Source organism: Labrus mixtus, chromosome 24 (assembly GCF_963584025.1).
Source record: "Labrus mixtus chromosome 24, fLabMix1.1, whole genome shotgun sequence".
NCBI lineage: Eukaryota > Metazoa > Chordata > Actinopteri > Labriformes > Labridae > Labrus > Labrus mixtus.
Window position 1 is genome coordinate 13735367 of NC_083635.1, and position 10000 is coordinate 13745366.

The 10000-nt window shown below is 46.6% G+C and overlaps 3 protein-coding genes across 4 annotated transcripts in view; 2 read left to right on the plus strand and 1 right to left on the minus strand.

Annotated features, from left to right (window-relative positions):
- LOC132959477 (zinc finger protein 878-like) overlaps window positions 1-468 on the minus strand; it is a 7307-nt gene extending 6839 nt beyond the window's left edge. For both annotated transcript variants that reach the window (XM_061032509.1, XM_061032507.1), the window contains exon 1: window positions 352-468. In XM_061032509.1, the coding sequence (XP_060888492.1) occupies window positions 352-355 (4 nt within the window). In that variant the 5' untranslated portion in view covers window positions 356-468. The remainder of the gene's footprint in view (window positions 1-351) is intronic.
- A 1804-nt stretch (window positions 469-2272) lies between these two features.
- On the plus strand, window positions 2273-6377 carry si:ch211-207l14.1 (uncharacterized). Its single transcript, XM_061033141.1, has 4 exons — window positions 2273-2535; window positions 3995-4225; window positions 4414-4512; window positions 6234-6377. The coding sequence occupies exons 1-4, from the start codon at window positions 2281-2283 to the stop codon at window positions 6375-6377; spliced, it is 729 nt and encodes a 242-aa protein (XP_060889124.1). The 5' UTR covers window positions 2273-2280.
- Window positions 6378-8437: 2060 nt separating this feature from the next.
- The window catches only part of sft2d2b (SFT2 domain containing 2b), a 3952-nt gene continuing 2389 nt past the window's right edge, over window positions 8438-10000 (plus strand). The window contains exons 1-2 of the mRNA XM_061032810.1: window positions 8438-8828; window positions 9379-9468. Of these exons, the coding sequence (XP_060888793.1) occupies window positions 8760-8828; window positions 9379-9468 (159 nt within the window). The 5' untranslated portion in view covers window positions 8438-8759. The remainder of the gene's footprint in view (window positions 8829-9378; window positions 9469-10000) is intronic.

Consider the following 10000-nt stretch of genomic DNA (forward strand, 5'->3'; position numbering starts at 1 on the left):
CTTTATTTAAAGGTTTTTATTTAAACTTTATTTAAAACGTTGTAAATAAGAAACAGGAAGTGAATCTTTATCACATCATTCATATGTTTCTTGTTTCTGTTATTATAATAATAAAAACATAAACAGTGTTTAGATGATAAAGATTATTATTTTAAACTTCATCTAGAGTCAGATAAAGAACATTTAATAACAGTTTGTTTTTATTCAGTTTGTCAGATTACTGAACGAGGTTTGGTTCTAACGAACGAGGAGTGCTAACAGCTAGCTTAGCTGCTACGTTGTCATGACAACAGAACAACAGGAAGTTACTAACAGTTAATAAATGGCTCAGTTAGCATCATTAGCACATACCCATCCTGCGCTGTCAGTCACACTCTTCTTCTTCTGCATCCAACGCTGCTAAACTCTGTTAGCTTTGTGAGCTAGCTACTGTTTACAGTCTGCCTTCACACCGGAAGTTAAAATACGTTGCACCAAACACTTCCGGCCGCTTGCCCGTAAATTGTCGTTTAATTATCATTATTTTATTTAACGATATTTTATTTAATGTAATGAACAAATATAGAATAAATATATATAACATTTTTATTTAATGTAAAAAATATATTTTACGGTCAGATATTTTAACAAACTTTATTGACATCATTGAAATGTAACTCTGACCCCTAGTGTTTAAAATGGGTACTGCAGTCTTAATTCTAAACATCATAGAGAGCTGCCCCCCCTCCTCCTCCTCCTCCCCCCTCCTCCTCTTCCTCCTCCTCTCCCCCCTCCCCCTCCTCCTCTTCCTCCTCATCCTTCTTCTCCTCCTCTCCCCCCTCCCCCTCCTCTCCCACTCCCCCTCCTCTTCCTCCTCCTCCTCCTCCTCCTCCTCTCCCCCTCCTCTTCCTCCTCCTCCTCCTCCTCCTCCTCTCCCCCTCCCCCTCCTCCTCTTCCTCCTCATCCTTCTTCTCCTCCTCCTCCTCTCCCCCTCCCCCTCCTCCTCCCCTTCTTCCTCCTCCTCCTCCTCCTCCTCCTCCTCTTCCTCCTCCTACTCCTCCTCCTCCTCCCCCCTCCTCCTCCTCCTCCTCCTCTTCCTCCTCTTCCTCTTCCTCCTCCCTCCTCTTCCTCCTCATCCTTCTTCTCCTCCTCTCCCCCCTCCCCTCCTCCTCTTCCTTCTTCTCCTCCTCTCCCCCTCCCCCTCCTCTCCCCCCCTCCTCCTCTCCCCCTCCCCCTCCTCCCCCCTCCTCCTCTTCCTCCTCCTCCTCTCCCCCCTCCCCCTCCTCTTCCTCCTCCTCTTCCTCTTCCTCCCCTTCCTCCTGTTCCTCCTCCCCCCTCCTCCTCCTCCTCTTCTTCCTCCTCTTCCTCCTCCTCCTCTTCCTCCTCCTCCTCTTCCTCCTCCTCCCTCCTCCTCCTCCTCTTCCTCCTCCTCCTCCTCTTCCTCTTCCTCCTCCTCCCCCCCTCCTTCTCCTCCCCCTCCTCCTGTTCCTCCCCCCCTCCTTCTCCTCCTCCCCCCCTCCTTCTCCTCCCCCCCTCCTTCTCCTCCTCCCCCCCCCCTCCTTCTCCTCCTCCTCCTCCTCCTCCTCCTCCCCCCTCTGTTTTTATATTGAATCTTGTTTCTCTGTGTGATCAATGAAGAAGGTCATTTGTTAATCTAAGTGTTACCTAAACTCCTAACGTGACTGTGCTGGTCTCCAGGTCACCTCTCCCCTGCTTTAGACACAGATACAGTAAGCCAGGTCTAATCCCCCAACCCACCCCCTGTGCTTCAGTAAATGGATTAACCGGGTTTGAGAGCGCTACTCAAAGCCAAGAGGAGACGAGTGAAACGGCAACAAGGAGGAGGACAGAACATGTGCGAGCGGACGGTTTGATTTTTCTACCTGAATGGATCCGAGCGGAGACACAGACCGACCATCAGGACTGGATTTATGGATCAGACAACCTTTGACCCCTCCAGCCCCCACTGTCCAAACCTGACCCGTTTATCATTTATTTATTGTTAGTTTAGCCCATTAAGCTAACAACACATTTAGCCTAGCGTTGGTTAGCAGTTATGTAAGTGAGCTAAGCTGTGAACTGAAATATGTCGCTCTCCGTTAATCTGTGACGCTCGTATGGTTGTCACTCAGCCCTCAACCTTTTGAGTTTGGTTGTTAAAAAAGGCGGGAAGTTAGCTTAGCATAGCTGTGACTTTGCCAGTTCATAAAATATAAACCTCACTGGAGACTTCCTTCAGGTTTTTTCTTTTACTTGATTCAGCTGTTAAAGCTTCTTGTGAGATCTAAACAAATCCTCCCGATGGATCCAGACGGTGAAAAAGCAGACGTGTTCACGGACGCAGAGGATCCGAGCGCCGTGAGAGCGGAGGAGGAGGAGGATGTTAAGATCTTTAACGCCTGGATGCAGCGATACAGAGGAGAAACATTGAGGGAGAAAATAGGAGAAGAAGAGGAGGAGGACAGGGAGTCAGAGGAGGGACGGGGCAGCAGCAGGAGCAGCTTAGAGTCAGAGAGCCGGACCAGGATGAAACGCCGGGCGTCGTTACCGTGTCCGGTAAGAAAAACAGAATCATTCACCATGACACCATGACGGAGGAGTGAGGTCATCTCTCTGATGGAGTGAGGTCATCTCTCTCTGATGGAGTGAGGTCATCTCTCTCTAATGGAGTGAGGTCATCTCTCTCTGATGGAGTGAGGTCATCTCTCTAATGGAGTGAGGTCATCTCTCTCTGATGGAGTGAGGTCATCTCTCTCTAATGGAGTGAGGTCATATCTCTGATGAAGTGAGGTCATCTCTCTAATGGAGTGAGATCATCTCTCTCTGATGGAGTGAGGTCATCTCTCTCTGATGGAGTGAGGTCATCTCTCTCTAATGGAGTGAGGTCATCTCTCTCTGATGGAGTGAGGTCATCGCTCTCTGTTGGAGTGAGGTCATCTCTCTCTGATGGAGTGAGGTCATCTCTCTCTAATGGAGTGAGGTCATATCTCTCTATTGGAGTGAGGTCATCTCTCTCTGATGGAGTGAAGTCATCTCTCTCTGATGGAGTGAGATCATCTCTCTCTGATGGAGTGAGGTCATCTCTCTCTGATGGAGTGAGATCATCTCTCTAATGGAGTGAGGTCATCTCTCTCTGATGGAGTGAGGTCATCTCTCTCTAATGGAGTGAGGTCATCTCTCTCTGATGGAGTGAGGTCATCTCTCTCTAATGGAGTGAGGTCATCTCTCTCTGATGGAGTGAGGTCATCTCTCTCTCCTCCGCCATCTTAAAAGGCGTTGGATTCAGATGCTTCTGAGATGAGTCCCTGAGGAGGTTTTTGGGGTTTGTCCATCTGAGTAGATTCAGAACGGGTTTTAAGGACCATACATCCCAACTGTCTTTGGGACACCTCAGACCAGGGTGGAAGGGGTCCAGACCACCTGACCTGGTCTGTGTTGACTCAGGTGGTGACGGTGCAGGACCAGAAGCTGCATGCTGGTGCAGCTAACGATCCACTGATAGAATTTCTCACCAACACGTTCTCTAGTCTCTGGTCATGATGTCGACTATGACACCTTAGAACAGGAAGTCGTGGCCCCACGTTCTACTCTTCAGATGTTGGAGAGTTGTCCGTCCATTATAAACATGAAGACGCTGTTTGTTTGATAGCTGGACTTAGCAGCGCCGACCATGCAGACCAAAAGATTCTGTCCACTTTATTAAACCGGCTGGCGCCCCCCTTTGAGGGAGTCCCACTTCCTGATGGGACTGTGAGGCTAAAGAAGAAGAGGAGGTCTTCAGTGTCTTCAGGAGTATTTTTAGCTGCAGGCTTACCGCTCTTAGAGGGTTAGCGTTAGCGGCTCAGGCGGGTCAAAGCCCTTTGGTCCAGTTGGGCGTTAAAGAGAAGTTAGCTAACGAGGATTTAAACTTGTAGCCTTGTTTATTTCTGTTCGTGTTCACAGGACGGAGAAACTGTTTAGATCAGCATCAGTAGTTTAAACCAGTTAAACCAGTGAACTGTCTCTCTCTGTCCAGAACACTCTCTCTGCCATGCAGCTGTCTCGTCTCCACTCGTCCACTCAGGCTCCCGTCACCGCCAGGGTTCTTCTTCGCCGCACGTCTTCCAGGCGTCTTGTCCCCGTGCCACAGGAGGCTGCCGCCCCCGCCGCCCCCGAGAGAAGACCCTCCCTCATCACGCCCACCATCCCCGAGGTCACATCGCCCGAGAGGCGGAGCACGTTCAGGAGACGCAACGTCATGTCACTGGTGAGTCAAAATACTGATGAGTTCTGGCATCACGCCACGGTTACACGATTTCAGTCTCTACACGTTCTCTCTCTGAGGTCAAGGGTCACGGGGAGTTACCCTGGAATAAATAATAATAAATAAATATTTACTCATGACTGAATGAAAAGAGAAATAGACGCTCATAGATGTTTGACTTTGTGCTGCAGAGCGACGCCTACAGCGTGTGTCTGATCTGTCACAACGACCTGAACACAGGAAAGGGAGGAGCCAGAGAACTGCAGTGTTCACACACCTTCCACAGAGAGGTAATGCTACACACACACTGTACACACACACAAACTGCACACACACTGCACACACACACTGTACACACTCACTGTACACACACACAAACTGCACACACACTGCACACACAAATTATACACACACACTGTACACACTCACTGCACACACACTGCACACACAAACTGTACACACAAACTGTACACACACACAAACTATACACACACACTGCACACACACACTGTACACACTCACTGTACACACACACACACACAAACTGCACACACACTGCACACACAAACTGTACACACACACACTGTACACACACTGCACACACAAACTGTACACACACACTGCACACACAAACTGTACACACACACTGTACACACAAACTGTACACACACACTGCACACACAAACTGTACACACTCACTGCACACACACACTGTACACACACTCACTGTACACACAAACTGCACACACAAACTGTACACACACTCACTGTACACACAAACTGGACACACACACTGTACACACTCACTGCACACACACACACTGCACACACACTGTACACACACACTGCACACTCACACACAAACACAATGCACACACACACACCAAACACACACACTGCACACACAAACTGTACACCCACACTGTACACACTCACTGCACACACAAACTGTACACACTCACTGTACACACACACTGCACACACACTCACTGCACACACAAACTGTACACACTCACTGCACACACACTCACTGTACACACACACTGCACACACAAACTGTACACACAAACTGGACACACACTCACTGTACACACAAACTGCACACACAAACTGTACACACTCACTGTACACACAAAACTGTACACACACTCACTGTACACACGCACTGCACACACAAACACACACGCAAACACTGTACACACACACACACACACACACACACACACTGCACACACTGTACACACACACTGCACACTCTCACACACACACACACACACACACACACTGCACACACAAACACACACAAACTGTACACACACACCAAACACACACACACACACACACTGCACACACAAACTGTACACCCACACTGTACACACTCACTGCACACACAAACTGTACACACTCACTGTACACACTCACTGCACACACAAACTGTACACACTCACTGTACACACAAACTGTACACACACTCACTGTACACACTCACTGTACACACACACTGCACACACAAACTGTACACACACAAACTGGACACACACTCACTGTACACACAAACTGTACACACACTCACTGTACACACAAACTGCACACACACAAACTGTACACACTCACTGCACACACAAACACACATGCAAACACTGTACACACACACACACTGCACACTCACACACACACACACACCAAACACACACACTGCACGCACAAACTGTACACCCACTGTACACACTCACTGCACACACAAACACTGCACACACAAACTGTACACACACACCGCACACACTCACTGTACACACACTGCACACACAAACTGTACACACACTGCACACACAAACTGTACACACACACCGCACACACTCACTGTACACACACTGCACACACAAACTGTACACACACACACACAACACACAAAACTCTTAGTGGTCATTTCAGGTTAACAGAAGCTCCTTACTTTCACCCTTCAATGACCCTCTGTGTGTGTGTGTGTGTGTGTGTGTGTGTGTGTGTGCAGTGTATCGAGGAGTGGTTCTGGAGGAAACAGTCGTGTCCTACCTGTCATGTCCGGGTGTCCATGCCACAGCCCGTCGACTGGAACTCCACTCGAGTCAAAGTCCCCAAAGACCACCACGAAGACGACGTCACATCATCAACCTGAAACATCGCACTGTGACATCACACTGTGACATCATCAACCTGAAACATCACACTGTGACATCACACTGTGACATCATCAAACTGAAGCATCACACTGTGACATCACACTGTGACATCATCAAACTGAAACATCACACTGTGACATCACACTGTGACATCATCAACCTGACCTCCCAACTGAAACATCACACTGTGACATCACACTGTGACATCATCAACCTGACCTCCCAACTGAAGCATCACACTGTGACATCACACTGTGACATCACACTGTGACATCATCAACCTGAAACATCACACTGTGACATCATCAAACTGAAGCATCACACTGTGACATCATCAAACTGAAACATCACACTGTGACATCACACTGTGACATCATCAACCTGACCTCCCAACTGAAGCATCACACTGTGACATCACACTGTGACATCATCAAACTGAAACATCACACTGTGACATCATCAAACTGAAGCATCACACTGTGACATCATCAAACTGAAACATCACACTGTGACATCATCAACCTGACCTCCCAACTGAAGCATCACACTGTGACATCACACTGTGACATCATCAACCTGACCTCCCAACTGAAGCATCGCACTGTGACATCACACTGTGACATCATCAAACTGAAACATCACACTGTGACATCACACTGTGACATCATAAAACTGAAACATCACACTGTGACATCACACTGTGACATCATCAAACTGAAGCATCACACTGTGACATCATCAATCTGACCTCCCAACTGAAGCATCACACTGTGACATCACACTGTGACATCATCAACCTGACCTCCCAACTGAAGCATCGCACTGTGACATCACATTGTGACATCATCAACCTGACCTCCCGACTGAAGCATCACACTGTGACATCACACTGTGACATCACACTGTGACATCATCAACCTGACCTCCCAACTGAAGCATCACACTGTGACATCACACTGTGACATCATCAACCTGACCTCCCAACTGAAGCATCACACTGTGACATCACACTGTGACATCACACTGTGACATCATCAACCTGACCTCCCAACTGAAGCATCGCACTGTGACATCACATTGTGACATCATCGACCTGACCTCCCAACTGAAGCATCACACTGTGACATCACACTGTGACATCATCAAACTGACCTCCCAACTGAAGCATCACACTGTGACATCATCAAAGAGGGACTTCAACACCTGAGAGAAGCAGCCAAAGTGTTTTCTCTGAATGCACCTGAGACATAAAATACACTAATGCAGAGAAAACGTTTGTAGTGTCATGACCCGGTAAAAAGAGGGGAGGAGTCAGAAAGAAAAGCAATAAGTTATTGTAAAAGGAGTTAACAAATATCCAGAGTTATGTATTTAATCTGTAGCATCAGGAGTGAGGGAAGCAGCCAATCACTGAAGGCCAGGAGGCAGCAGACCCAGCTGATGAGCCAGGACACACCTCCTGTAGCACACACACACACACACACACACACACACACACACACACACACACACACACACACACACACACACACACACACACACACACACACACACACACACACACACACACACACACACACACACACACACACACACACACACACACACACACACACACACACACACACACAGCAGCAAGCCAAAGACCAGTGGCCATGTCACAGTAGATATTAATATAAAGGGCCAATTATCAAGCTGTACAACCACAGGAACCTCATCAGGTGTGTGTGTGTATCTGTGTGTGTGTGTGTGTGTGTACTCACCTGTTTTTACAATTTCAGCTTTGTTTTTAAGACCACTGAATAAAGTTGGACTGAACAAATGGAGGAAAAAAGTATTTCTTCTTGAGATAAGTGCTTTTAAAATATGGATCATAAACACGACATGCTGCTTGGTTGTAAAGTAGTTTTAGACAGTAGACAGATATGATACAGGTGTGACAGTTTTAGCTGTATAACTGTTCAATTGGATGTTGAACAAACAGAGCAAAAGGAACATCATGTTTTAAAAGTATCATAACTCTGATAAGAGGCTGAGTTCATGTTAAAAACAGTTTAATTATTTATAGTAATAATACACAGTTCAGTTAAAGTGTTTTATAATAATCCTTGCAACATGAAGGATGAATATTTGATGTCAGAAGCCTTTTAAACATTACCTTCACTTGGAGAATGGAGTTGATGTGGGAGGAAACAGCGCCCCCTTTGCGCATGTTGTGGCCAGAGTCGGTACTGCAGGCGGAAATGCTGCACCTGTTGATGTTGTGTCTTCGCTCCTCAGTGACTACACTTCCCTGTTACCTGCTCCAGCTGACTCCACGAACACCTGGGAAGTTTCTGGAGAGTCACGGGGCAGTAAAGGGAGAAATAAAGGACTGAATGGATAAATTAAAGAAGGTGCTGAGCGGTGAAGATGACGGAAACTCGGACACACCCGGAATCCTGTCGGTAACGGCTGCTCCCAGCTCTGTACCTGTTAGCATGTTAGCTTTAGTTAGTTGAGAAGAAGTAAACATTTACTCTGAATAATAGTTAAACTTCAATCTATTCTTTATAGAAACACCTCAGCAGAGTCATCTTCATGGATCATTTCCTCCAGTCCGTTAATTTGAAACGTTTCCGTCTCTTTATGTTTAAATATCTTTGTGTTTTAAATAAATGATTCTGGATGTTTTCACTCTTAAATAGACTCAGATTCACAGATTCATATAGAAGTGACCTGAAAGATCACATGTTTTAAAAACAACATTTAAAGACGTCTGGAGATACTAATGTTGGCTGTTTAGGTCAGTTTTGTCGTTATCCAGGAGGTACCTGAACACACCTGTTGCGTTCAGGGGTTCAAACATTAGAACCATTAAAGTTTCAGGTTTATTAAAACATTAATATTTCAGGATATACAGGTAAAAATGTGTTTATTGTTGTCTTATTATTATAAATATTAAGTTGAATTAATTTTCTAAACCGTGACATGATGACGATGATTTGTTCCCCTTAGAGAGCCAATCAGGCGTCGACGCTGTCCTGGGGGGCGAGGATGAGGGGCTTCATCATCTGCTTTGTTTTAGGCGTTTTCTGCTCCATCCTGGTGAGACAGTTACCCAGGTTTTATAATGATACAGGTATAAGACAGGTGTGAGACAGGTATAAGACAGGTGTGATACAGGTGTGAGACAGGTGTGAGACAGGTATAAGACAGGTGTGATACAGGTGTGAGACAGGTATAAGACAGGTGTGAGACAGGCATAAGACAGGTGTGAGACAGGTATAAGACAGGTGTGATACATGTGAGACAGGTGTAAGACAGGTGTGAGACAGGTATAAGACAGGTGTGATACAGGTGTGAGACAGGTATAAGACAGGTGTGAGACAGGTATAAGACAGGTGTGATACATGTGAGACAGGTGTGAGACAGGTATAAGACAGGTGTGATACAGGTGTGAGACAGGTATAAGACAGGTGTGAGACAGGTATAAGACAGGTGTGATACATGTGTGAGACAGGTATAAGACAGGTGTGATACAGGTGTGAGAGGTATAAGACAGGTGTGAGACAGGTGTGAGACAGGTATAAGACAGGTGTGAGACAGGTATAAGACAGGTGTGAGACAGGTATAAGAC

Excerpts from the sequence above, each read along its gene's own strand:
- si:ch211-207l14.1 (XM_061033141.1), top strand. The coding sequence starts at position 2,281 with ATGGATCCAGACGGTGAAAAAGCAGACGTGTTCACGGACGCAGAGGAT. Across the intron at positions 4,226-4,413 it reads GACGCAACGTCATGTCACTG|AGCGACGCCTACAGCGTGTG; the intron begins GTGAGTCAAAAT and ends TTTGTGCTGCAG. Across the intron at positions 4,513-6,233 it reads CACACACCTTCCACAGAGAG|TGTATCGAGGAGTGGTTCTG; the intron begins GTAATGCTACAC and ends GTGTGTGTGCAG.